The sequence below is a fragment of the Ilyonectria robusta genome (genome assembly GCF_021365365.1).
Source record: "Ilyonectria robusta strain PMI_751 chromosome Unknown BGZ61scaffold_88, whole genome shotgun sequence".
NCBI lineage: Eukaryota > Fungi > Ascomycota > Sordariomycetes > Hypocreales > Nectriaceae > Ilyonectria > Ilyonectria robusta.
Window position 1 is genome coordinate 23,922 of NW_025764522.1, and position 25,732 is coordinate 49,653.

Genomic DNA, 25,732 nt, shown 5'->3' on the forward strand with positions numbered 1-25,732 from the left:
CACCAAAGCCGAGTGCCAAGGTTCGCAAGGTGCTAGAATTAGGCTGGTCTAGACCTGGATCGACTTAAATAGTTGGCTATTGGAGGATTGCCTGATCTTGTAGTCCTTGTCAAGCCAATCTAAACGCCTTGTCACGTCCTTCAGATCGTCAACGAACCAGGCGCTACCTTTGCCATCACACCACAACTTCGGACTTCTACGATGGCCGCCAGTGGCTTTACGGCTCAGTTACTTGTGCTTCTGAGGACGATTCGTCACCTGCAGTTTAGCGATAAATTGCTAGGTAGGTTGTCATAGGTACCTTGGATTACGTCTAAACTAATACCGATCCGCCAGTATCTAATCCTATCAGTTGCCGCTCAAAGTCTTGTCTGTAGTTGCAGAGCATATAAGCCAAGATGGCTTCGAGAGGGAGGCTGGCGTACTGAGAGAAGTTCTCCGCATCGCGACAGCCTCTCCAGACTATGGCGGTATGGGTATGTCAGCGGATCGAGATTCTCCGGCTGATGAGGGTGAACTGCTCTTACTGGCCTCTGCATGTAAGTCAAGCGAATGCATTTCTTTGCTTCTCTCTTGACAAGTACTGGTGCGACAACAAGGGCTTGAGTCGCTCAATTCAGCTGACCGATCACGTAAACCCCTGGCTCCTCTTGCAGTCAAACCCATCGACCGTCCCCTTATGAATGTGACGGAAAAGATCTTTGCTTTTCACGATGTGTCGCAGAAGGGCTGGGTGCGTCCTGGCGAAGCAATCCTCGTCTCCGTGGACTGGGTTCTGTCTAGCGAGGCCAGCTGGCACGTAAGTCCAACACTGACGTACAAACGACTATTGAAATTAACAAAACGTAGAATATGCTCAAGGTATATCAGAAAATGGGAGATCCAGGCATCTTCCGTAACGACCGCTTCTGGCTGGCTGGTGACCACGTCGTCGACCCTCGCCTAATGGACAAGCCCCTGGTGCGAGAGCTAGTTGACGAGATGGACATGGCCCGAAAAAAGTTCAAGTTGACGCAGTTCCAAGGCAGCAACTACACCATCATGCACACAGAGTTCCACCGCGAGCGGGTACAGCCCGGCCAGCTCGTCATCGGCTCGGACTCACACACGTGCAGCGCCGGCGCAGATGGATGCTTGGCCATTGGCCTGGGTGCCGCCGAGGTTACCATGGCGTTGGTGACGGGTGAAATTTGGTTCAAGGTGCCAGAGGTTGTCGAGATTCGACTCGTCTCCAAAGCTCGACGAGGGATTGGCGGTAAGGACATCATTCTTCATATACTCAAGGTGCTCAAGCGCAATACCGTTGCTAGTTCTCGTATCGTCGAGTACACTGGCCCAGGATGTGCTTGACTGAGCGCAGATGCTCGGTTTGCCATCGCCAATATGATAACGGTACGTGGTGGTCTATTTTAGCCCTGACATCTTGACCGTCTCTTCAAGACCATTTCTCACTCTACTGCAGGAGTTTGGAGGAATAACGGGAATATTTGCTCCTGATGGTATAAGCGAGCAGTTTATCCAGTCTCGAAAGACTCTCCGTCACAAGTCCGATTCTTTCTTCTTCAAAGCCGACCCAGGTTGCTCATATTCCTCTTCGCACACCATTGACCTCTCCCAAGTCGAGACAACCATTGCGCGGTATCCAAGCCCAGATGACGTAGTCTGCATCTCCGACATGGCTGGGTCTCAGCTGGATGGCGTGTTCATCGGCGCATGCACAACAGCTGAAGAAGACCTCGTTCTAGGCGCTCTCGTTCTCCGCGCTGGACTCGAAAAAGGCTGGAAATCCGTTGCCCACGGACAGCGACGTGTGGTCCCGGGGAGCCGTCCCATCGCTGACTTTCTCCGACAGACCGGACTTGCTGAGGTCTATGAGAATGCAGGTTTCACTATTGGCATACCCGGGTGCAGCTATTGCGTGGGTATGGGTGCTGATATGGCAGCACCTGGTGAGGTTTGGCTGAGCAGTCAAAACCGAAATTTTGAAAACCGCATGGGCAGGGGTAAGTTTTGTCATCTTGAAATTGTATCGATTTCTATTAAATGAGGGTCAAACAGATCATACTTGGTTATATAAATGACACATGTTCTGGAGAGCAAGAATTTAGAGCTGACATCTACTTCTAGGTGCCATTGGCCATCTGGCATCTGCCGCTGCGGTCGCAGCATCGTCCTTCAGCATGACGATAACCTCCCCTCAAGAGTTAGTGAGCAGTATCGCAGATGAACAATGGGACCAAGTCAAGGGCAAAGGATCGTTGGGTGATCAAGTTCCGCCTGAGCCACATTGGGTTGAGCCGCCTTTCGACACAGGCGAGACGACAGGAGAAGAATCCCTCGCGGGGGATGTTCATGAGGAGCCCACCGGCACTACTGCTAAAGCCACCATCAACAGCAAGATATACAGGCTTGGTGATTTTGTTGATACGGATGCGGTGGGTTGCGACGTTCTCTTTACCTTGGATAGGATGACACTGACATGTCCGATATGAAGCTTGCCCCGGCGCAATTTGCGCTTTCGTCAAAGGATGAAGAGGAGCTGGGCCGACACTGCCTCAAATTTACGAACCCCGAGTTCCGACAGCTTGTCCAGGAAGGACACAGGGTTGTCGTCGCTGGAAAGGCGTTTGGATGCGGATCCAGTCGACAGGAGGCTGTCCAGGCATTGCTAGGTTCGTGCCATCTGTTAGCACTTTCTTCACGCAGACAAAACGATGTCGTACTATTACGCCCTAAGATGAAGCCTATCTATCTAATAGTCGCGATAGGAATCGGAGTCCAATGTGTCATTGCTGAGTCATTCGCTTTCATATACAGTCGCAACCAGCCCTCATTAGGGCTATGGGGCTTCACTATGACAGATCCTTGCTTTTACGACAAGGCACAGACTGGAGAATCTATCCATATTGATTTCAGCCTCAATGAGTTGACTATTAGTGGTGAACGGTTCCCGTTTGAGTTAACCGATATAGAAAAGGCTCTCACGAGACGCGGTGGCATTATCAAAGCCTTTAACCAGTATGGTACAAAGGTTTATAACGTTATAACGAGGGATAAGAGTGTTAGGATAAAGAAGGTGCAACAAGTGGAAGTACAGCAAGCAGATGATATAACATGGTAGGTGGCTGTCTGCACACTCTGTTTCTTGTTAGAAAATATTGTTTTAATATTAAAGTACCATTTTTACCTTTCTATTATAGCCCCTGAGGTAATAATTCATACGCCGGCTGCAACAACAGTCTAGCTAACGGACCATTTGGCATATCTATAACCATATCCAGCGTGTTGAAAACGAGGGCAACTCTCTCCGGATGATGTGGGCTGCTCCAGTCGGGGAAGAAGACTTTGTATTGAGACTAAAAGCAAAAGCAGCAGCCCGGAAGGCCACCGAAAGAGGATATAGACCATATAAGCCACCATATCAAGCAAAGTCTGCCAGGATAAGACTAGTGATAACCAAGCAACGTCAAATAAGACCACTACCAGAAAGGTTCGGGAAATACTCGAAGCAGATAGATACGGCACTGCCTGGTAACCATACACGTACTATATATAACTTTCTGACAAAGAAAAAATCAAATGTATTAGTCCAGCTCCACACTAGAGTAGCAAGACTAAACAGGTTTCTGCACAAGATCGATGCACTGGAATCGGACACGTGCGAATGTGGCCAAGCATCCGAGACAGTCGAACGTTTTCTATTCAGATGCACAAAGTGGACAATGCAACTGGAAGGGATGCTGAAATGCTCACGAACAAAGATACGAAACCTCTCATTCTTCTTGGGAGGGAAGTCAGCATCTGACGGTAACTGAGTTTACAAGCCCTGCTGGGTCGAGGATCCGCACTATCTGACTACCCTACAGCACTACAAGGACATTTGTGGCCCTGCCACTTGGGAGACCATACTGACCTATGTCAAGAAGCTGCACTATAATGAGATACGCGTTGTCTTCTTCAGCTCCGCTCCCCAAAGCGGTGGTGCCGCTCTTATGCGTCACGCACTAGTCCGCTTCGCTCGCCTGACGGGTGTAAGAGATCGTCTTTGAGAGACTCTGTGTCAAGCGACCCATGCGATATTGGCCATCCTTGACGTGGGTTGGTGTCAAGCCGAGCTTGACTCCAATCTTGTCGATGAAGGTACCCCAAATACCGAGTCGAAGAGCTCTAATAGATTACTACTTTATCATTCTTTTGCCAGTCATCACTCCCATATTCTATATTTTATGCGCGGTCACATGCGATCAATCGTGGGCGAATGTAGCTACCAGGACTCTCTCAATTGACGAAGACTAAAAAGAAATGCTAATCAGTATCGAGCTGAAGTGATCATGTCAAATGAAGGGTCATCCAAGACTTTTTGTAGCCTTCAAAGCTTGTTTACGCGTTCAAAAGAACCGTGACGCCCCGCACCTTTGCTAAACGTTGCAGCACCCTTGATGCCCTCGGCTTCGACTGTCTTGACACCAGAATTGTATTCTTGGCGCATTGCATCTTCAAAGGAAGTCGCGTTGTAGGCACTATAATAACAAGAATTTCTATCCAAGTTCATGCAGTTTTCTGGGAAAGCAAGCAGCTGATTGGCGAGCCGGATAGCCTCATCAAGTGCTCTCCCCTTCGGCACGACGCGGGTTGCCAAACCCATAGCCAGTGCTTCTTGAGCGTACACAGGGCGACCTGTCAAGATGATATCGAGAGCTCTACCCAAGCCAATAATGGCTTGAAGGCGCACTGTGCCTCCGTCGATCAATGGAACACCCCAGCGCCGACAGAAGACGCCAAACACGGCATCCTCTTCCATGATGCGCAAGTCGCCGAGGAGGCTCAGCTCCAAGCCGCCGGCCACCGCGTATCCAGCGACGGCACATATGAATGGTTTTCTGATTTGCAATCGTGAGGGACCCATAGGTCCGATATTGCGCCCGTCGACGGGGACCATGTGACTATTATAGTCGGAGGAATTGGCCATCTGCGCAACCTCATGCAGATCGGCGCCTGCGCAAAAGGTGCCGCCGACTCCAGTCAGAATCCCAATCTTTTGCTTCGGGTCGTTTTCGAATGCCAATACGGCATCGTAGAGCTTCTGTGCCGTCCTTGGATTGACCGCGTTTCTTTTGTGTGGCCTGTTGATTGAGATTATCGTTATGCCCTCAGTCGTTGTCTCGAACAGCACTTCGTCTTTCTCTGAATCCATGGCTCCTACTTGTTGGTGCTTGATAAGGGAAAGAGATCCAAGGTGTATTCAGAGTATGTCTGGAGGGCTGATTTGGTATAGGTTCAGAGCTGGCAAAATGATGCAGAAACGATGTGTTGGAGATGATGATAGCTTGCCTTAGATCGTATAGAAAGTTGACACATGTGAGAGCCGGCCCAACGATCAACCGACTGCATGGTAGGTATTGAACATAGCCGGGGGGTACTTCTGCATTGCGTCGTCGCCCATCACTACACGAGGTACCGAGGTAACTTTGTCAGTGCGGGGGGCTGGTCATCCTCGCTGTCAAACCCTGTCTAGGGTAAACAGGTCCAATTGGCTTCATGGAAGCTGATGGATCCGGGACACCGGACTTCGCTGGGTCCAAACAGAACGGAGGCTTAATCCGCATTCCCAAACTTGACAGACTTAAATCTCAACGGCGATAGCATGTCAACAGCTAGCTCGTGCTCCAGTAACTTGCGTCAACATTTCAATTATACTTTATTAGTTCACTTTAGCTAATACGGCGTATTCGCTAGCGGTTCTTTGCTAGCGCGGGGCCTATAGTGATCCGAGCTACGCGCAATTTGTGAAATCAGCCCACGCAACCTTGACGGCATCGTGGATTCCTGGGTCATCTCATGTCATATCAGAATATTTTATACATGGAAGGGTACAGAGCCCCCTCTCCACCCCCAATACCAGGCGTATGTTCATGCGTGTGTGGGCTGAGGTTGTCAGGGAGGAGCCGCATCTCTCCACATGCGGGCGAGCTGGAGAAGGTATTTGCCGATGTGGACCCAAGGCCGGGAGATTTGGCAAACGCGACCGACGGCTTTCGGCCTTGAGCATCACCCCGAGTGCACGAAATCATCAAAGTGGCATAAGAGGGAATGGACTGTTGAATCGATTAGCGTATCTGCGTGCGGTGTCTATTCTCTTATATAAGTGTCCTCCTTCCTGCTTCTAGAAACTAAAACAAACGGGCAGCGATACTCTTCACTCATCAATCTTTTCCATCGCACCCTTCATCGATACTATTGTCCTACTTAGCCATCATGGTTAAAATGCTTCATCTCGGCCTTTTGGCGCTCTCGGCCGCTCTCTGCGAAGCTACTAAGCTCATCATCAAGCCAGACAATGCCAAATCGTTCACAGATGTCAGTATCACCCCTCGGCGGAGTGGAAAGCTAGGCTAATCTAAGAGACAGCCCAAAATGCCACATCTGTTGAACTTCACTGAGTCGCAGTTTTCCAGTGCGCTCGGGACGTCGTACTGGACGACCACCTTCCTGACCGCATCCGACAAGCACCAGTATTTGATTGTCTCGCACGCTCTGTTGTCTTACCTCGGAGTTGAGGACCCTGACATCACCGCGAGATATTCCATCCTCGACATCACGGACCCGTCTCGGTTCTGGGTCTATCTGGGCTACGTTCCGACGCCTGAATCTTTTGCCGGCCCGGACAAAAGGCTATCGATCGATTACCCTAGCTTCGGTTTCAAGGCCCTCACGGATGATAGCGTTTCCAAAATACAGGCATGGGGGGAACGTCCTGATTTCGGCTTCAACCTCACTTTCGAAGCTACAACCCAAGTACTGGTCAATAATGGCGGAGGCACTTGGAACTGGGGCACGGGGAACACGACTGAGTGGGCGCTTCCGAGTTGTCGAACCACCGGTACGTTGACTTTGGACGAGAAGGTCTTGACCATCGACCCGGCCAACTCGTTTACCTGGTACGATCGCCAATTCTCCCACGGTGCGCCTCTCGGTAACTGGACCTGGTTTGAACTCAACTTCCCTAAATCGGAAATTAAGGCTAGCGTCTGGGCAATCGACTCGAATGAGCCATCCCCTGGTAACTGGAGATTCGCCACGGTGCGCACGAAGACGGGTTTGGAAATCCTTACTATCGATTTCGACTCATCCAAGGATAAGACCTGGACTTCTCCCGACTCCAACATCACGTATCCGCTGCAGTGGGACCTGAAGTTCTCAAATGGGGACTACTTGTCAATTTCCTCCATGCGCCCTGAGCAGGAAATGTATGGGAATAGATCTGCCACCGATATTGCCTACGAGGGTGGAATTGTGGCCAAAGGCTCCTTTATGGGTCAGAAGACAGGCTTTGGTGTGGTTGAGATTGTTCAAACCATCTAAGATTTACCTTGCTTCTTGTGCTGGCGGCATCTTACTGAGGTAATTAGGCAATTGTTGTTGGTGGCGATGCTGGAGAGTCATTCACCTGATGGGGGGAGCTTCATTAGGATGTAATAATCTCAAGTGGTGGACTTTGCAACTTTAAATTCTCTTCTAAACTTTACTGTCTTATGGGTAGAAACCATATGAATATTTGAAAACGGAGTTATTGATAGTCCTTGAAGGCGCCTTGAGTTGTGGTCAACTTCGAGTGATCAACATACTTCCTTCGGTAGGAGTAGTTTTGTAAACGATGGAAGCATCAATATCCTTCTACCTGTATAGATTGAAGAACTTGGACTTCAGTTGTCTGTGTCTTCTAGCAAGTCCCTCACAACCTCGTCAACGTTTGCCGACTCACTCTCATTAGTCCCTGTTATAATCACCAGCCCTTAAGGCGAGGTATTGACATAATATAGCGATTAAGGCTGATAACTCTCTTATATTACTATCAATAACTCGGATGGCCAAGTATCGGCAGTTTTCCCTAAAATAGCAGAACTGGGTACAGCGATCTCTACCGCCATCACTAGCCCGAACGGCCGGGTGTTAATCATTCTCCTCGCTAAGGCGACTATGTCAGACGAAGCGTCTTTCATCAAAATCGGGCGCTCCGATTAATCTCTCCCTGTGAGAGTAGAGTCTGCGTCTTCAAGTGGCGATGGCACTACCCATTCTACCGGGACTGATTCTCAAGCAGAAAAATTATACTAGAAGGACTCGATGATATTGCAAAACAGGCCAGCGGGTTCCACTCTCCCTTTCATTTTCTTCTTCTCAAATCCGAATTATGTAACGGAGATGGCACAACGCGCAACATTTTTCCTGCTAGCGACCACACGTCAAACTCCCTCCAAACGAGGGTGAAAGGCCTCTTGGCAGCAATCACGGCTATGGTGTGTGGCATCGGGACGCCAAAATATCAATGCATCCTCGCGATGTTCAGGTACGCAATGACGCAGTGGGAATACTGCACTGCAATTTATTAGACAAGATGGATTGGTTAAGACAGCTTAGTGACGATAGATTCTCTTGATTTCTAGCTAAGGGACGGGCCTAGAGCCCGTCTTTTATACATGATGAAGACGGCTGCTGCCGGAGGCGGCAGTCCGTCGCCGCCGCACAGGGGCCGGGGCCCCGTGGGTCCCGGGGACCGGGATTGTGGTCACAGGGCCGGCGATGTGGTCTGAGAAAGAGAGGAAAGTTGCGTTGTCTAGGAAAGCCGGAAATGAGGTTATCATGCGTCTCAGGATGACCCCGAAATGTGACATCCCGAAATGTAACATCAGTCTGTCTGACACAATTTTGGCTCGGCACAGGACTAATCTGCAATATCCTCAACCTCAGATTGCATCCGACTGAAATTAGGCATCCTATCGTACTCATGCCGACGCCCTGCAGAGTGCTCAACACCAGCACTGCGATTTTGACCTCTTTAGAAGCCGCAACTTGCGCACACAGTCAAGCAGCCTACCAACCATGTATAAGAACTAAGACATGATACATAACATGCATTACTTACACGCGCCACTCATAGGCCCCTCCTGTTAAAGTGTGCATTCCACTCTTGGTCTGATGAGTTAGTAAAGACAGAATGCGACAAGTCACCTTAGGCATCGATAGTCCATGTCCGGTGGGTTAAGGAATGAGGCCTGAAGCAATGCGCTGCAATTTTAGATTGAAAGAGGGACTTGGAGGCTGATACTGCGTCCATTTAGATCAGCTAGTAACTTTGAGAGAAGTCCCTTATTCTGTCACGAATGTTGGCTAGGTATCATGCACTTGAGTATCACTGCGTCGTCCAGACCCGTCATGCCGTGCTTATCACAGGTAGCTATTTCCTAGCAACATTCACCGCAATTTTAACTCTCATGCGGGAGGGAGCTTACGTTTGTGGACAATCTGACCTCACGAGATCAACATGTCACACCCCTGGAAGTGCACCAAGCCCTGACACATTAGTGTTTACCTTAAGCTTCAATTTAAACCCTCTTGACTTCAGCCCTCCTGTCTGCAGTTAATGGACTTGCTGTTTGCCAGTAACAACCTTGAGACAGGAACCATCAAGGATGGAATAGGGCGAAGAGCTGAGGCAGGATTCCGGCAGATTGAAAAAAAAAGCATTTTGAAACACAAACTTGAGCCTTGGTATCTGTGACGTGCACAAACAAAATGCAGTAAATTCAAATATTAGGTTCCCTCATCGCAGGAAGGTCGTATTGTATTGTTATTCGACTGTCTTATGTTTCATCGTTCTATTTTATAGACCTAGATTTCTTTGATATACTAGGTTGACCTTAGATTCTAGCCCCATTTTAGTCGATTTCCTTAATATCTTGACTATGCTCGGTCTCCGTCTTATAGGCCTTAAACTGCCGAGCCGGTATCTTCTTCATAAACATTTCGTCCAACTCCTCATAAGTTCGACCTGCTGTCTCTGGAAGCTCAAACCACAAATAGACCAGAGATAGAACGCTGCATCCGCCGAAAATAAAAGCAACCTTGGCTCCAAGATTCGCCTTATCAGGGTTGAAGAGGTATGGGAGCACAAAACTCCACATCATGTTGAGGCCATTGACAACAGCCAAACCAATACCAACCGTCTTGGCACGGAGTCGTGAAGTCGATACCTCTGCAAGAACCGTAAATGCGACGGCACCGATGGACACGTTGTACATCCAGCAATAAAGCAGTATGAATGCAACTGTCGCTTCAATTGCCATCGGGTTCGTGGTGGCAGTAGCACAGCCTCCCATCACCAACAGAATGACAGTCAAGCTAAGAAGTCCGTAAAACGTCAGATTTCGCCGTCCGATTCGGTCAACAAGATACCAGGACATGACGCTGCCGATCATTGAGACAACCTGCTGAATAATCTGGAGCGTGAAACTCTTCTCGGTGCTATAGCCTGCAAGCTGCATGTAGTAGGTTGCATAGCTGGCGGCAAACGTGATACCGGAGAAAGCCTGCATGCACTTTGGCGCAACGCTAATGCAAGTTCGGCGCAGATTGGTGGCTCGGAAGCATTCCAGATACGTGACACCCTCGGTTTCGGCCTTGATCTTCTCCAGCGTCTGCTGAATGACCGACAATCGAACATGTCCTTCCCCTTCGCGGTAACCAAGTCGGTTGAGGCTATGAAGGGCTGCCTCAGCGCGATCTTTGGACATTAGCCACCAGGGAGACTCGGGCATGGTGAGCACAAAGGGAGTGGCAACAGCGGCGAACCCAAACTGGGCACAGAACACGGAGCGGTAGGCCCATCGGTCGGGCAGAGTGCCAGTATACTTCACGATCAAGGCCGAGACAAGGGGTCCGAGGGTATAGGAAAAGCCGACCAAGCAGGTGAAAATGCCTCGGAAGGCCAATGGGGCAATCTATTACCAGATGAGTATGTCATAGCCGGAAGTACGTTGAACGACAAAGGGGACTCACTTCTCCAATGTAACTCACGCACACGGTCGCAATACAACCGGTGCCAAATCCGTTGAGGAACTTGCCGCCGAAAAAAAGTTCATTGGTCGTTGCAACAAATTCCATGGTAATGGCAGCATAGCTCACAACAAGTGTGCTGATAAGGACCGGCTTTCGCCCGAATTTGTCGGCAAGGTATCCTCCACCCAAACAACCGATGATGGCACTGATTTTATCTGTTAATTTGAGCCAAACCGCGAATGGATCACGACTCTACTTACGATGCCATGGGGGCACCGCTGAAAGCTGACTGCCAGTTTGCATGTAGAACATATTTCCCATCATGAAGATATCCGAAATCTTCCCGGAAACGCGGAATACCGAGGATATTGCCAGATGCCTGGTTCTCGAAGCTGACGAGCAAAACATACCAGATAGCAAAGAGTGCCCAGGCACACGCCTTAGGATAGCGGCGGAAAGACTCACGCTTCCCAATACTGTGCTCTTCTTGATTGCCGATTTGAGCTAGCTCTTTGTCATTGGTGACTTTTTCAGCCTGCTCAGCTGTGGAGGGTTTCTTTTCGAGATCCATGTTGCGAGGAGTTCCTTGATTGTTTCCCGATATGCTTCAGTCAAATGAAGCAGCTTTGAATCTCCAGCAAGAGGGAATTGTCATGGCGACTATGTACAGTTTATGTAATGCTCAGGCTCGGAGTCTCATTCCACTCTGGGGTAAATGAGACTTCTCCGCAAATTCGTTGAAGCGGGGTGCTATGGCTAGTTCTAAGGGGATAAAGTTGCCATTCTCGGGTGTATTGATTGACCAACCGTCAATGTGTCGCGTTATACGGGGTTGGTGGGGATCCTCCTTTCTGGGGTTGATCGCCGTCGTCTAGGGCTGCAAGACAAAGTATGATTCAATCCCACCCTGACGAGTGGGGGCATGGCGGATCAGGCCAGGTTATGGTTCGTACACTTCAGTACCGAGCCCCATATAGTCCCATTTCAAGGCAGAGGTACATAGCGTAATTTAAGCACCTGTGAAATCGTCCCCGCTCAATTCACTGTACAACTTATTTTGTGCAGTATTATGGATTCCGAGTAGCTGCTGTTGCAATCCAGCCAAGAGAGTCCAGTCACGATATGGCTGCCGAGAATGCCACGTCATTCTATGTAGATCACGGAAATGCTGGAATTTCTATCACCGTATAAATTTGGTGGGTTGAATGTACCCATTTGGTGCTCTCTGTTTGGACCGAATCCCTGCTCGTGACTCAAGTGCACTTTGTATCTCAGACAAAGGAGCCATGTGCTTGTTTGCATTCCCGAGAGCACTCCTGTCTGTCGTAACTGCATTATGCAGCGGCACTTGGAACTGCTAAAAAGGTCGGTCCAGGGCTCCAGTGACCCTAGCAGCTTCAATTCAATTGCTCTTTAGACTGCACAGACCGCGAAACATTTCGATAGCTACGCTTGGCAAGCGGAGGCTCCCCGCCCTGGTCGGAGGATGAGTTTTTTTTCGTTCAGCCTTCCAGGATGGTGGATCTCTGAATGAAGAATGTCGTAGCGCTCCCAGGGTACCAATTAAGAGATATTAACCCCCACTAGCACAGTCCAATGCCGATCTTTGCCCTTATTAATCTTGACACCAACAATATGTGGCCATGAGTGCATACAAGTGAGGACGGACTCGTCTAGTGGCATAATCGTGTTGCATGAAAGACCTCTCAACTAAAGCTAGTCTCCATCATAAATGGCTCTCGTTGCCGAAGGAATTGTGAGTCGCCGATGTGCTGGTTGTAGGGAAAACCCGTTAAGCCGTTGAAAAGACAAGATGACGCCTTCACCAAAAGACAGGCTCCAGCAGTTCACAACCAAGCCACGGGTCTTCGTTCTCTCGGATATCTCAAATGAACCAGATGATGCCGAGTCTCTAGTTCGATACCTGACCTATGCAAATCAATTCATCACAGAGGGTCTGGTGCCGACGACCTCGATATGGCTCCAAGACAAAACGTGTCCTGAAGACATGCACAAGATTGTCGACGGCTATGCTGCAGCATTGACTAATATGAATGCGCATGTGCACCCATCATTCAGATATCCGCCAGCAGAAGAAATGAGAAATTTGATTCGACCTGGGGCTCCGGTGAGACTACTCCTTATGTGCCGGCGGGACGAACCATCTAAGCTAACGAACGATGTGCCTTACGCAGACGTACGGCATGAAAGCAGTAGGCGACGGTATACCTCTTAGCGAAGGTGGGAAGCTATTGAAAGAGAGGATCGAAGCATCTCCGCCGCTTGCAGAACCACTCTGGGTGCTCTGCTGGGGAGGTACGAACGTGTTGGCTCAGGTTCTCTACAAGATTCGGCAAGAATTTGACCCTGCCACCGCAGCAACGTTGAGGGCAAAAATACGAGTATATGCCATCTCAGACCAAGACGACACCGGGTCGTGGATCAGGTCGGAATTCCCAGATCTCTTTTACATATCGTCAATCCACGCGTGGAACCAATATGGACTAGCAACCTGGGCTGGCATCTCAGGGGAAGCCCATTACAGCTTTGACGAGGGAGGACCGGACGGTACTAAGATAAGCAAGCAATGGGTGAAGGACAATATCCAGATCGGTCCTCTAGGTGCGACATACCCAGATCCGGAATTCGTCTTTGAGGGCGACACGCCAACCTTCCTGTACCTGGTCCAGAACGGCCTCGGTGCTCGCGAGCACCCCAATTTCGGGTCCTGGGGTGGTCGATACGCAAAGACGGACCCAAGTGATCGCGTGAAGCATTACGGAGATTCAGCCGATAGAGTTGAGGGAAAGGATAGGAGGATGTACAAGTCTAACCAGGCGACCATCTGGCGCTGGAGAGATTCATACCAGAACGATTTTGCCGCGAGAATCCAGTGGTCTATGACGGATGATTTCTCCAAAGCCAACCATCATCCTGTCGTGGCGTTGCATGATGACTTTAGCCCCGAGCCGTTGCAGATCGAGGCTGAAGCAGGCAGCTCGTTAACACTTGATGCCAGCAAGTCTTATGATCCCGACGGTGACAGACTCTCATTTCAATGGTTTCAATATGACGAGCCAAGTATCGATGTCTGGAGTGCACACAAATGGACTGCAAAAGTTGAGATTAAAACTCTGAACTCGGAAGGTTCAAAGGTCGAAATACAGCTCCCATCCGCTGATAAAGCCTGTGTCGAATTCAAGACATGGAGACCACTGAAGCGTGGCCAGGTGCTACATGTTATTTTGGAAGTCAAGGACAATGGCACGCCACAGTTAACGACCTACAGACGGGTTCTAATTCAGACAGTTAGACAATAGAACCCATCACATGCCTCTGATCAGATAGTTTCTCGTCACTTACCTAGTAAATATCCTCTAGAGCGTCCGTGAACTCAGAGAGCTAAACTTAAAAGGAAGTAAGATAGTCGATGCAATTAATAGATCATTCGTCTAAGTCACTAACCCACGGCAAGTGTGAGGGAACCAATCCAGCTCAGAAGCCTAAACCTCCCAGGTATTCCACTAAAATCACCCGATTTACTCAATATGAATGGTTTATTGAAGAGGCGAAGATGCTTGGTAGGCAAATGATGGTTTGGTAACGCACCTATTCTTTTATTCCGGGGATATAATAAGATGCTATCTGCTGTATCGGTTGTCAGGTTATGTTACTGTAAGATGAAATGTATTCGGTACTCTCCGGTATATTTATGGGCTACAAGCACATATGCGTCACTCTTTCCGCTTGTATCTGGGCTAGAGGCAAATGTTAAGAATGGCCGCGTTTTAGCGCGGCGTAGTAAAGCTGTAACGGTCTAGATCCATAATAGAAGCACAGGAGAGAAATCATGTAAGACTGTCTCATAAAGGGCTGCAAGACCTCAGATACCCTTACTGTTCTACGAGGCTATCTTGTTCATAATTGTTGGTCCATGTAAAGAACCAGCGAAGAATGAAACAAGGTCGCATGTGAAGATTATCTCGTGGCACAGAGTTATCAGACTTGCAAGGATACACCAGCTGAATTGGGCAACGAAAAGGAGAATGCGGCATACTACGGGGTTCAATTACAAGATGTATACCTATATAGCCATCTTACCCCCGTCCTCAAATGGAGTGACGCGATAACATTCCTTCTTATCTCCTCTCCGCCCCAACACGAATACTGCCTCGCTTCCAGAAATCCATTACAACTATTCCTTCTTACCTTCTCTCCTGGCTTCTATTTGAATATATTCGCCTTCGTTCTTCGGATATTTAATATATAATAGAATCAGCATCCCGTTCAGACACCTCACTAGCTGCCTGAAATTAGTAGATACTCATTGAGATTCCCTCTGTATATAATATTAAAGTAAGACATAGACTTATCTAAAATATCCACTACTAAGTAGGTATATAAATACCCTACTATAACCAGTCTTCCCCCCTTTGCTATCTGTATACTAGAATACTTCTAAGAGTATAAGATTGAAACTCCTGAGTAGGCCGCTCCGGCACATTTGCGACCTACCGATCTTCTACCTTCTTAATCTTACTATCTTTACTGATGTAAGTCCGAACCGCGGAGTCTATTATTAGCTTCTTATTAATGCCTTTTACTATGTATTTGATGGATAGGTTGAGCTTTATGGGATTTCCGGCTGATGTAACTGTGTGTAACTGTATCTCTGTATCGTGGCAGAGTGCAGGGATTCCGTACTAACCTGCGGTATACTTGCCGCACCCTACTATAATACCTATAGGGTCGCTGAAGGTCGTGCGTGGCGACTAGGGGGATAGGTGTTGAAGAGTTGGATTATGGGTCTCTATGGGTACCTATACGATAAGCTTTCTACGTAGAGATAAGAAAAATTACCCTATACTAAGAATTACCCAAAGTTGCCTATGAATTATAGGATATTAATTTTTTTTCTATTTAAAATTTTTTTATTAAGCTTTTTAATTAAAATTTACCATCTCATTTTATCTATTACTCACTCTAGGTATTTTAAAATTACTTATAAATACCTATAGGTTATCAGACTATACTATAGAAGTAAAATAAATACCCATAGGTTACCTATTGCAAAAAGCCCACGGGTATTTCACACCCTATTGATATTGACGTTATTAATGTTGAGAAAGGAGAATGTTGGGCAGGATGAGCCAGTAGCAAACTAGTCTTGGCTTGTTGTTGATTGAGGATGGTTATGTAGTAATACCCACCCAGTGAAAGACGGCATATTGAATATCTGCTAAATGGGTAGTGCAATAGCACAGCAAATGTCAAGAGAGTCTAAAGCGATAGAGCGACAGCTCTGAGAAGCCAGCGGTAAGCATCAGACGTCAGTTGCCCCGGGTACAGAAGGGGCGCTAATAATATGCATCTCCAGGCGGTCGCAGTAAGGGTGACCAGCGCAGAAGAGGTATCAGCTGCGATCCGGTTTGCGACTGCCCACAATATCTTACTAACAGCTCGCGGCGGTGGACATTTCACCAGCGGGGCTTCATCATTGGCTGGCGGGATGGTGGATGGGCCTGACGCGCATGCGGAAAGTCAGCGTGGACGCGGAAGCTCGAACAGTAACCTACGAGGGAGGCTGCGTGTTCAGGGGCATCAACTCAGCGCTCGCTGTACACAGACTGGCCACTGTCGGCGGGCTTTGCAACCAAACAGTAACCAAACAGGCGTGGGCGGACTGGTTCTTGGCGGCGGCCATGGCTTCTTGTCTGCGCGTCACGGGCTTACTGTTGACAGCCTCGTCTCAGTCGAGATAATTCTAGCCGACGGGTCTATTGCCGAGATGTCTGAGATCCAAAAGCCCCATCTATTTTGGGGAGTGCGAGGGGCAGAAGCCTAGTTCGGCATCGTCATCCGATTTACATCCATCACGGGCACATCCAAAAGGCGATATTTGGGGCGGGCCCCTGTTATTCACATTGACAAGGTGCCAGAACTCGTGGACTTTCGCAAACGAGTCCCACAACCGGGGCGAGATTGACCACAACTGCATCGTCGTCTTCGCATATGCGCCGCCGAGGCAGAGCAATTCTTGGCACCCTTGCTAGGACTCAGCCCTATTGCTAATTTGACTGGCAGATGTCATATCCAACGACCAATACGCTCTTCAACTCAATATTCGAAGGACCGGGACGCAAGCTGATGCGCTCCTGTAGCATGCTGATGCCGCTCGACGCCGAAATCACTGTCGAGACCGGGCGACGACGGTTCCTTGACTTCATCACCTCTCACAACGACATGACAAAACCAATCCTCGCCTTCGAGTTCTTCCCCGCGGCCGCCATTCGGGCCACTCCGCATGAGGCAACCGCCTTCGCCAACGGCGGCGAGCACTACCTGGGCGTCATGGGCCTCATGTACGACGTCGCGTCTCGTGATGGTGAAGTTCGCGTCTTCAAGCGCGAGTTGTCTGATTATATGACCACCACTTGCGGCTACGACGGCAAGCGAGCCCCAGGCGATCCTGTACCGTTTTATCTCAACCTGGAGCACGAGTCGATGTCACCCGAAGACGCTTTCGGCGACCACGTCCAAAGGCTGCGCGAGCTCCAGCGCAAGTACGACGCGGAGAATGTCTTCCACGAATGGCATGGCGTGAAAGTGGAACCCAAACCTTCCACTGGCGCTTAGGAGTCTTTTGAGCTCTCTGAGCACAGCCAGTCCGGGGAATAGGCCGGGAAATAGCCCGAGAGCAGAAGCAAGGGACGGATAAAGCAGCCACATGGAATGAGAATAGCAACGCGCCGTCGACGTTGATTGCGTCGCATGTTCCTGCCTCCTACCTTCTCATCTCTCGGCCCATTGCAATCTCGAGCGCGACGCTGTCGGGGTGGCAAAGGTCGAGAAACCTGGGGAATCGGGGGAATGAGGGCCGACCGGGATGTAACATTACATGGGGCTATCGACTAGGTACCGCCGGAGAAGCGCCTGAATAGAACTTGACCCGCTCCGGGGTGACTGCGGGGTAGTTACTCCGTACGGGGAAGCTGGCGATAACCTGGGGGCCAGCCTCGCGCTCCAGGATGCGATTGGGCCGGTTCGTCCTGATATCCTCCTGACATCCTCCTTGGAGAGCTGGGACCTGTGATAGGCGCGTCTAAGGCAAGGCCTCCTGCCCGCCTCCCTGTACAGCTCCCTGTATAGCCAGGATCGATGATACGCACGCCTCAACGATGGACACGAAACCCGGTTGAACGGCTGCAGTCATGCGAGATGCGTGAACCGTTATAAGGTTACACCCCCCCTCCCGCTCGTCCTCCTGGCTCTCTCTGGTGATCCATTGCTCTTTCACACTCTTCCCTTTTCCAGTATCGACCAGGCAACATGAGTGAACCTGTCACGTCAAAGTCGCCCAGCAGCCTCCTCGAGGTTGAGGGGGCCAACCCCATCGACCATGCCGCCGATCTCGATGAGAAGGCGCGCGCCGCCGACTACAAGGCCGACGCGATTGAGGCAGAGAACGCCGAACTCAAAATGGGCGTGCTGGAAGCTGTTCGGGCTTACCCCATGGCCAGCCTGTGGGCTTTCACCATGTCCTGCACAATCGTGAGCTACTCCCTCCCACCTTTGTGTCCAAGTTGCTCTCGAATCATAGACTTGCAACTAACCTCGTCGCAAGATTATGGAGTCGTACTGTGTCTTCCTCGCGGGCAACTTCATCGCAGTCCCCATGTTCGAAAGACAATACGGCATCCCAAACCCAGCTGATCCTTCCGAATTTATTATTGAAAGCAAGTGGCAGTCGGCCCTCCAGGTGGGCGGGCCACTCGGCGCTCTTATTGGCGTCGTCCTCGCCGGCCCTCTCACCAGCGCCATTGGATACCGTTGGGCGACCATCTCCGGTCTCATGCTGCTTAATGCCTTCATCTTCATCTTCTACTTTGCCAAGTCGCTTTCTATCATGTTGCTCGCCCAGCTTCTTGAGGGTATTCCATGGGGTATCTTTATTGCCAATGCGCCAGCATACTGCAGCGAGATTGTGCCGATCCAGCTGAGAGCACCCGCCACCCAGATGCTGCAAATGTTCTGGGCTATCGGTGCTATTATTGTAGGGGCCATTACTTACGTCTATAATGAATATGATTCCGAGGACGCATATAGGTTTGTACCCCCCCGCTCTACTATACAAGGCTTTGCTTATATCTGTACCCCAGAATTCCTATTGCGCTGCAGTGGATGTTTCCTACACCTCTTGCTATCCTCATCTTCTGCGCACCGGAATCACCTTGGTGGCTGGTTCGAAAGGGGCGTCTTGATGATGCAGTTCACGCGGTGGGCCGGCTAGGACGCTCATCGGTCATCGAGAACGCGAGCGAGACTGTTGCTATGATGCGTCGTACTATTGAGCTTGAGAAGTCCGAAAAGGAGCCCAGTATACTGGAACTTTTTAAGGGTACTGACCTCTACCGCACCCTTATTGTTTGTGGTGTATATGCGGCGCAAAACCTCACTGGTAACCTTATTGCCAACCAGGCTGTTTATTTCTTCAAACGTAAAGTGCCCTTCGTCCTCCTGACACAAATACATAGACTAACACAACATATAGAGGCCGGTATCAAGACGAACACAGCATTCGCCTTGGGTCTTATCACTTCCGCCCTGCAAACTGTCATGGTCATGTTGTCTTGGATCCTCACAACATACCTCGGCCGCCGGACAATCTACGTCTGGGGTTCGGCCATCAACGTCGTTTTCCTTATTGCTCTCGGCATCGCAGGCTCTGTTGGATCGTCGACTTCTGCCTCTCTTGCCCAGGCCTCGCTTGGTCTCATCGTCTCCGTCCTGTTCACCCTCGGCCCGGCTCCTGCGTCATGGGTCATCATCGGAGAAACCTCCGCCATTCGCCTGAGGCCGCTGACAACTGGTATCGGTCGCGGTTCCTATTACATCATGAACATTCCTTGTATCTTCATGGCAAGCTACATGCTGAACCCCGAGGTAAGACTGCTTTGACACCATATTGCTAGAGTGACGGATGCTGACATAAAAACAGTACGGAAACATGGGCGGCAAGTGCGGCTACGTCTGGGGTGCAACTGGTCTTATCTGCACAGTCATGGCGTTCATCTGGCTACCGGAGATGAAGAATCGCTCCTACCGTGAGATCGACATTATGTTCAAGCGCAAGATCCCGGCTCGCAAGTGGAAGGAGACTGTGATTGATATCAACGATGATGAGTAGATGGGCATGTCGTCTGGTAAAGAAACGGCGTTGCTGTGTATAAGAGTCGGTTGCCATTGTCGTGCAAAGAGGGGCGGCTTTACCCCTTCTTGTCATCGTCTACAGCTAGTCAATGAAGAGGCGAATCGAAACTGTTATCTCTTGAATGAACTGTGACTCTTGGCCGTTGACTACATCTGAAGTCTTACGGTTGTGTGATCCAAAGAAAATTCCGTTGCCACATCCGAGCCTTTCCAGCTGCCATGCAATGCAGATGCAGTAGACGTTCTAGAAGACGACTAGAACCTCCGTTTTACGAATCGATTTCGAGACTACGGAGTTAGCCGGTGAGTGGGATATGCGAGCTCGGCGATCAGAGGGCCCGAGGCATCGCCAACCAGACCACCTCCAAACCCAACAAAAGCGGCCAGCAACAACAATAGCAACATCGGGAGCACCGCTTTGAAGGCTCGCTCCCAGAAGGCAAATGGCGGATCCGACGGAAACGGGGTGAAGGGGAGGCTGAAAATGGGACTAATGGCTTGCATAGTAACCAACAAGCCGAGGCAAGACCCGATACGGTTGTTGAAGTCTGAAATCCTATGTAAACTACCATCTGGGGCTTGAGCACGCCTGAGCCGGTGGGTATTGACTCAGCTTCCACTCAGTGCGGAACAGCCCGAATGCCGTTGAGGATAGAGCTGTTGAAGCCGATTAGATAGCCGGTCATCATGGAGGAAAGATTTGCAATCGCGGGCATACATTTCCTTGTGGACCCAGTGCCGATCGTTCCCGTCGATGACCACAGGCGAATTAGAATGCACCGATGAATACAGCATTATCACTATCATGTTCATCATATGGAGAAACACCTGGTCATCATGATGGAAGGTCTAACCATTGCTGTAGCGACGGCTAACTGACGACTTTCATCAAACACAAGCGATACATCAAGGGCTTCTCTTCTGACCAGCGAATGTCATCGATCCCACAGCTACGAAAAGCATCGTCCACTTGTAAAATGAGATGGTCGACAGATTTAATCGAGCAAAGTCAAACTTGCCCAAGGCAGTTTGAACCTCCCTCGCCACCCAAGTCCCAGTCTCAAGTTGATGGCGTTATTTGAGTCAACTTTCGTAAAGCCGCAATTTGTCCCTTCTCGAACACGGCAGACTGGGCCTGGAGGCTCTCCGCATGCTCAGCGGGTACAACCTTGGCTCCCACGACCCATGTGATGGTAGTCTCATTGGGACCCGAGGGGTGAAGCTGAACAGCTGCCAGGGTACCTTCCGCTGGACTCGAGTTCGGCTCGCAAACTTCGTATTTCATCTTGTACGTCTTTGGGTTCAATTCCAGGATCCGTTCGTCGAATGCAGTGTCACCAAAATAGATTCGTCGCAGAGCACCCTCCCCGAATCCTTCCAACAAGGAAGAGCGAGTGCAGCCGGGAATCAGAATCCTCTCCGCCCCGATGGCGGATAGGAAAGGCCAGATCTCATTTGCTGGCGCCTGAATGGTTTCTGTCATTGAAACAAGGACGTGCCTGCCTTCTAGGTCTTCAATAGACATGATGATGGGAATCTAAGTTATAAGATGTTGTCAGTGATGGTTTTCTAGTTCAGATAGGTTGCATCAACCTTTGGGTGTGGAGCGTTTGTGAGTCGTTGTTTTCTGGCGACGAAGCCGGATAAGGAGACATGGAAACGGCTTCACAGCTCAGCATCGGCGTATATCTTTATTATACTGGTCCTCTCAACCCAGATTCAATTTGTCAGCAGCATGAGGTTGGAAGTTGAGTCATCCCGAGTCTCCCGCTATGCGCTTTGCCTGTCCCGGGTAGATGCCAATGCATTATCGGCCTTGACAGGCACTTCGAAGCCCCGAAAGCGAAAGCGAACTGCATGGGCCCACCTAATAAAGCCAGGGAAAATTTGAATGTGGTTAGAAACTCCCGATAAAGCCTCTCAAGTACAGATCAGTATCGAATCTCATTTATAGACTCGAGGCCAGATTGCTGCCTTTCGTTCTCTATCTTGGACCAGGCCGGGACATTTTGCCAATCTTCCCGGGGATAAGCATTCGGGATACAACCTGCGGTCTAGACAAGCTCACGGAGGGGTCCAAAGAGGCCCGGTGTACAGGGGCCTCATGCTGGTCTCCATATATCCTGGTATCACCCCATCTCAGGCTCTAGACCTCTCGACGTTGGAGTGAGGCGTGTACCTAAAGGCTAGCGCGTTATGCTTGGGGCATGCCTGGAAGCACTGGCGGAGCGGGAGTGGAGGGTGGAACAAAAGGACACCGTCTCCTTTTTCTGGTGAGACTTGAGGACGCTCTCGCTCTGCCCCTTGTGGCTCAACGCGTTGGTTTAGCCAAGATCTCCAATCTAGATGAGAAATCCCAACACGGATAATTATCACCTATCAGTGCGGGCTAGAATCGCCCATTGCACCCGAATTTTCGTGCCTCGCTATAGGGTGAGAGATATCTGGTTGCGAATGGGATACCTAGCTACAAATGACCTGATACATGATTTCATTACGAAATAATCGTGTTTTCCATGTACGAGGTACCTTGCCATATTAATATAGGTCATCAGATGGCGGGGCAGCGATATGCAAGACACTAAAGAGGTCCAAAATATCGACGGGTCGGCTTCGATTTCTTGTAACACGCCGAATCCACAGGATCTTAGCGGGGAATGGGAGAGTGCCACTTCTTCTTATGAAAACTGGGGCCGCCTACCTGTTGGATGTCTGAAGTTCTGGAAACTCAGTCTCAGAGCCACATTCATTCATTCTATTCCGAAATCGAGCTCGATGCGGGGAAGTGTGGAGAGACGTGGAAGAGAGAGGCACGTATCGGGCAAGATGGGACCGAGCTATTCTCAGATAGCGTACAAGGTCAACCGCCCCGCGCCGACTTTCTTCTACATACGTTAAAGAGAAGGCCTTAAGATCGCAACATCCAATCCGGCGGTTATGAGCGCGAAACGCGGATAATCGGCTCGGTTTAGTTTCACCATATGGGTTGGGACTAACGACTTGGGGGAGTATGGCATGTTGACGGATGGCAATACCGCTGGCACAACGCTAACGGATCTTGCCGAGGGCGTCTAGACGGCGTTAGAATGTATCTACGCGACGGGAGGGGCGGCACTTTGTACTCTTTAACCTGGCCGCCCACGAGCCGGCACGGCTATATAAGGCGAGCTTCATAAGCCTGGCTTAGGCGGCGAGCGACCCGTTACAGATGGAGAATGAGATGCGACGGTACAAGAGCAGTTTCAACACTATTTTTGACTACGGCTTACCGTTCCAGCTCCTCGTGCAGAAGCGGTGGTCGGGTTCCACGGTGGCAATCTTCGATACGAACACCCTGCTAACGAATATTTTTGCGGAACCAGGAAGGTATCTCGAGGCGCGCCGGTTGACACGGAGGGTGTCTACAACGTGTGGGATCCTGAAACGGGAGTTGGTTGACACGCCGTCAATGTTGCCCTTGAACAGTTTCATTTGGTATCACCCGGTGCATCCGTCGGAGCGGACGCGCAAGTGACCCTGAACTCCCTTTTCTTCAAGTTTAACATGAACGAGTTGCGTGTGAGTTGACAATATTAGGGTGCTAGTGGAGGCAGTTGCGAGCGAGTTTAGCTAGTCTGTCCGTGGAACTTCAAAGTATGGGACCTTCTGTATCTCGTGAGAAGGGTGGCTGCAGCATCGAGTACTCGCAATGGTAACAGTGGTCATAACGAGTGGCATAATTGTAGCAAGCCTAGCAAATTCTTTCTCAACTAAAAGTTTATGGAATAACATTTACAGATGAGAAAGCCCCTCCTTAATCTTCACCAGCATCAGTCGCCCAATAATAGGGTCTACTTTGCTGAACATGGCTATCACAGACTCCCTTAACGGAGTGGGCACGTCTAGTAGGGTACCGGAGATAGCTTCAATCCAGCTAGACTTCTCCCTCTCGTCAAACACCCTTGTCCATAGTTCACGGGGTTGCACAAAGTCCTCCTCGTCCACAGGAATCTCGTTCAAGCCTAGTGTAGCAGTAGATGCAACCCGCTCGAGGTGTCGGATTTGAGTAATGGATTTAGTGGACACACCAGGGCTTAGCGTGCTGCGAACGTAGTTCGGGTCACTACCATAGTTCGTAGTGACTGTGATTCCATCACGCTCATAAGGGGCATAGACAGGCGCAATGGGTCGATTAGGAGGCAGCTGAGAGTAGTTTACTCCGAGGCGATACCTTTGGGCATCAGGGTAGGCAAACATACGGGCTTGCAACACTGCAGGTGGTTAGTAAACAGTTGGGATTTGAACATTTGGGAAACAAGACTTGCTTGGATCTGGAGTCATGGCTATTCCGGGGACCATGTTGGATGGGGAAAACGCAGCTTGCTCGATTTCAGCAAAGTAGTTGTTGGGCTGGTTTTCATATGTCAGCAGTGATCCATATTTTTAGACGAGAATACTTCCTTACGTTCTTGTTCAGTGTCATCTTGCCGACCTCAATCAAGGGAAAGTCCTTATGAGACCACACTTTGGTAATATCAAATAGAGCCCGACCAAAGGTCTCAGCCTGTTCGGGTCTCATCACCTGGACGTACAGCTTCCAAGCTGGGTATTTGCCCCGCACAATGGCATCCCAAAGGTCCTCATGGTGGTAGTCGGCATTAGCCCCGGCGACCTTTTCGGCTTCCGCAGAAGAAGCAAAGTGAGTTGGGTGCTCCTCAGGGCGAAAATGGAACTTGCAATACTGGAAATTGCCATTGTTGTCTACCAGTTTAAAGGTATGGACCCCGAAGCCCGTAACTCGACGGATAGAATCAGGCAGACCGCGGGTGCCAAAGAGGTGCATCAAGGCGTGTACACTTTCCGGTTGGTTCACATGAAAATCCCAGAACTGAGGATTAGATCCTGTGGGACAGATTAGGGGATAGTAAAAAACTCACCATAGTCCAATCTGGCCTATTAGTGGCCGGATGCCTCTTATGGCTTCGATTCAAAGAAGGGAAGCGCATCGGGTCACGGACGAAAAACACAGGCTGTGAATGTTAGAACTCAAGGTAGAGAGGAAGCCGAGACAAATACATACAATGTGGTTGCCTACAATGTCGTGGTTGCCTTCTTCTGTGAAGAACTTGACGGAAAAGCCTCTGACATCGCGAACGGTGTCAGCACTACCTCTCTCACCACCAGTGGTACTGAGACGAAAGAGGATTGTCGTTTTCTTTCCAACAGTGTCCAAGAACTTGGCACAGGTCAAGTTGGCTATATCCTTGTTGGTGACTTCGAATTCACCCCAAGCTCCGACTGCCTTCGCATGTACAACTCTATGAAAAAGGTTAGGTAACTAGAATTCCAGTTAATAGCTACACCTCAAGGATTTCACATGCCTCTCTGGGATGCGTTCCCTGTTGAAATGCGCGAGCGTCTCGAGGAGCAGCGTATCTCCTAGCGTGGTGATCCCACCAGCACCAAAAATAGGCAATGTCGTACTGACAGAAGGATCCCGAATGGGCTGGCCTTTATGTCATATCAGAAAAGAACGCTAGAACCAGATTGATTACACGAAACGCACCTTCAGCCAGAGTGTAAGTAGGTTTTGACATGGTTTCTTTCTTGCTAGAGGTAATTAGGATGGATGTTGTAAAGTGTGGGGCATCAATTAGCTGTACTGAACGTGTGAAAAACAAATCTGAAGCTTGTGGCATTACGTATT

The 25,732-nt window shown here is 49.8% G+C and overlaps 11 protein-coding genes across 11 annotated transcripts; 6 read left to right on the forward strand and 5 right to left on the reverse strand.

Annotated features, from left to right (window-relative positions):
• Positions 1 to 201: 201 nt before the first annotated feature.
• Positions 202 to 4,049, forward strand: BGZ61DRAFT_542053 (3-isopropylmalate dehydratase large subunit 2; the record flags this gene model as incomplete). The annotated part of the gene is made up of 10 exons (XM_046255130.1): positions 202 to 283; positions 378 to 539; positions 657 to 799; positions 850 to 1,309; positions 1,361 to 1,392; positions 1,463 to 2,003; positions 2,128 to 2,435; positions 2,495 to 2,672; positions 2,769 to 3,031; positions 3,867 to 4,049. 10 exons carry the CDS (start codon positions 202 to 204, stop codon positions 4,047 to 4,049), a joined length of 2,352 nt encoding a protein of 783 aa, XP_046093558.1.
• A 320-nt stretch (positions 4,050 to 4,369) lies between these two features.
• BGZ61DRAFT_576782 (carnitinyl-CoA dehydratase) lies at positions 4,370 to 5,304 on the reverse strand (the record flags this gene model as incomplete). The annotated part of the gene is made up of 1 exon (XM_046256230.1): positions 4,370 to 5,304. Exon 1 carries the CDS (start codon positions 5,192 to 5,194, stop codon positions 4,370 to 4,372), a length of 825 nt encoding a protein of 274 aa, XP_046093559.1. The 5' UTR covers positions 5,195 to 5,304.
• A 547-nt stretch (positions 5,305 to 5,851) lies between these two features.
• On the forward strand, positions 5,852 to 7,591 carry BGZ61DRAFT_231366 (uncharacterized protein). Its single transcript, XM_046238223.1, has 2 exons — positions 5,852 to 6,357; positions 6,409 to 7,591. Exons 1-2 carry the CDS (start codon positions 6,256 to 6,258, stop codon positions 7,360 to 7,362), a joined length of 1,056 nt encoding a protein of 351 aa, XP_046093560.1. The 5' UTR covers positions 5,852 to 6,255; the 3' UTR covers positions 7,363 to 7,591.
• Positions 7,592 to 9,716: 2,125 nt separating this feature from the next.
• Positions 9,717 to 11,407, reverse strand: BGZ61DRAFT_500958 (MFS hexose transporter; the record flags this gene model as incomplete). Its single annotated transcript, XM_046251635.1, has 3 exons — positions 9,717 to 10,778; positions 10,837 to 11,041; positions 11,097 to 11,407. The coding sequence occupies 3 exons, from the start codon at positions 11,405 to 11,407 to the stop codon at positions 9,717 to 9,719; spliced, it is 1,578 nt and encodes a 525-aa protein (XP_046093561.1).
• A 1,242-nt stretch (positions 11,408 to 12,649) lies between these two features.
• BGZ61DRAFT_500959 (uncharacterized protein) lies at positions 12,650 to 14,156 on the forward strand (the record flags this gene model as incomplete). Its single annotated transcript, XM_046251636.1, has 2 exons — positions 12,650 to 12,964; positions 13,032 to 14,156. 2 exons carry the CDS (start codon positions 12,650 to 12,652, stop codon positions 14,154 to 14,156), a joined length of 1,440 nt encoding a protein of 479 aa, XP_046093562.1.
• A 1,191-nt stretch (positions 14,157 to 15,347) lies between these two features.
• BGZ61DRAFT_375391 (uncharacterized protein) lies at positions 15,348 to 15,539 on the reverse strand (the record flags this gene model as incomplete). Its single annotated transcript, XM_046242402.1, has 1 exon — positions 15,348 to 15,539. A coding segment is annotated over one exon (192 nt), but the record flags the coding sequence as incomplete, so codon positions are not given.
• Positions 15,540 to 16,201: 662 nt separating this feature from the next.
• On the forward strand, positions 16,202 to 17,508 carry BGZ61DRAFT_576784 (uncharacterized protein; the record flags this gene model as incomplete). Its single annotated transcript, XM_046256231.1, has 2 exons — positions 16,202 to 16,660; positions 16,921 to 17,508. The coding sequence occupies 2 exons, from the start codon at positions 16,202 to 16,204 to the stop codon at positions 17,470 to 17,472; spliced, it is 1,011 nt and encodes a 336-aa protein (XP_046093564.1). The 3' UTR covers positions 17,473 to 17,508.
• Positions 17,509 to 18,165: 657 nt separating this feature from the next.
• Positions 18,166 to 20,023, forward strand: BGZ61DRAFT_375337 (alpha-glucosides permease MPH2/3; the record flags this gene model as incomplete). Its single annotated transcript, XM_046242397.1, has 5 exons — positions 18,166 to 18,387; positions 18,461 to 18,942; positions 18,996 to 19,333; positions 19,388 to 19,779; positions 19,835 to 20,023. 5 exons carry the CDS (start codon positions 18,166 to 18,168, stop codon positions 20,021 to 20,023), a joined length of 1,623 nt encoding a protein of 540 aa, XP_046093565.1.
• An 814-nt stretch (positions 20,024 to 20,837) lies between these two features.
• On the reverse strand, positions 20,838 to 21,675 carry BGZ61DRAFT_231373 (uncharacterized protein). Its single transcript, XM_046238224.1, has 2 exons — positions 21,640 to 21,675; positions 20,838 to 21,583 (listed from the first exon to the last, which is right to left on the reverse strand). The coding sequence occupies exon 2, from the start codon at positions 21,569 to 21,571 to the stop codon at positions 21,107 to 21,109; it is 465 nt and encodes a 154-aa protein (XP_046093566.1). The 5' UTR covers positions 21,572 to 21,583; positions 21,640 to 21,675; the 3' UTR covers positions 20,838 to 21,106.
• A 1,579-nt stretch (positions 21,676 to 23,254) lies between these two features.
• Positions 23,255 to 23,560, forward strand: BGZ61DRAFT_375359 (uncharacterized protein; the record flags this gene model as incomplete). Its single annotated transcript, XM_046242400.1, has 1 exon — positions 23,255 to 23,560. The coding sequence occupies one exon, from the start codon at positions 23,255 to 23,257 to the stop codon at positions 23,558 to 23,560; it is 306 nt and encodes a 101-aa protein (XP_046093567.1).
• Positions 23,561 to 23,817: 257 nt separating this feature from the next.
• BGZ61DRAFT_500963 (catalase-like domain-containing protein) lies at positions 23,818 to 25,622 on the reverse strand (the record flags this gene model as incomplete). Its single annotated transcript, XM_046251637.1, has 7 exons — positions 23,818 to 24,296; positions 24,351 to 24,435; positions 24,491 to 24,913; positions 24,963 to 25,055; positions 25,106 to 25,343; positions 25,407 to 25,536; positions 25,592 to 25,622. The coding sequence occupies 7 exons, from the start codon at positions 25,620 to 25,622 to the stop codon at positions 23,818 to 23,820; spliced, it is 1,479 nt and encodes a 492-aa protein (XP_046093568.1).
• Positions 25,623 to 25,732: the final 110 nt, after the last annotated feature.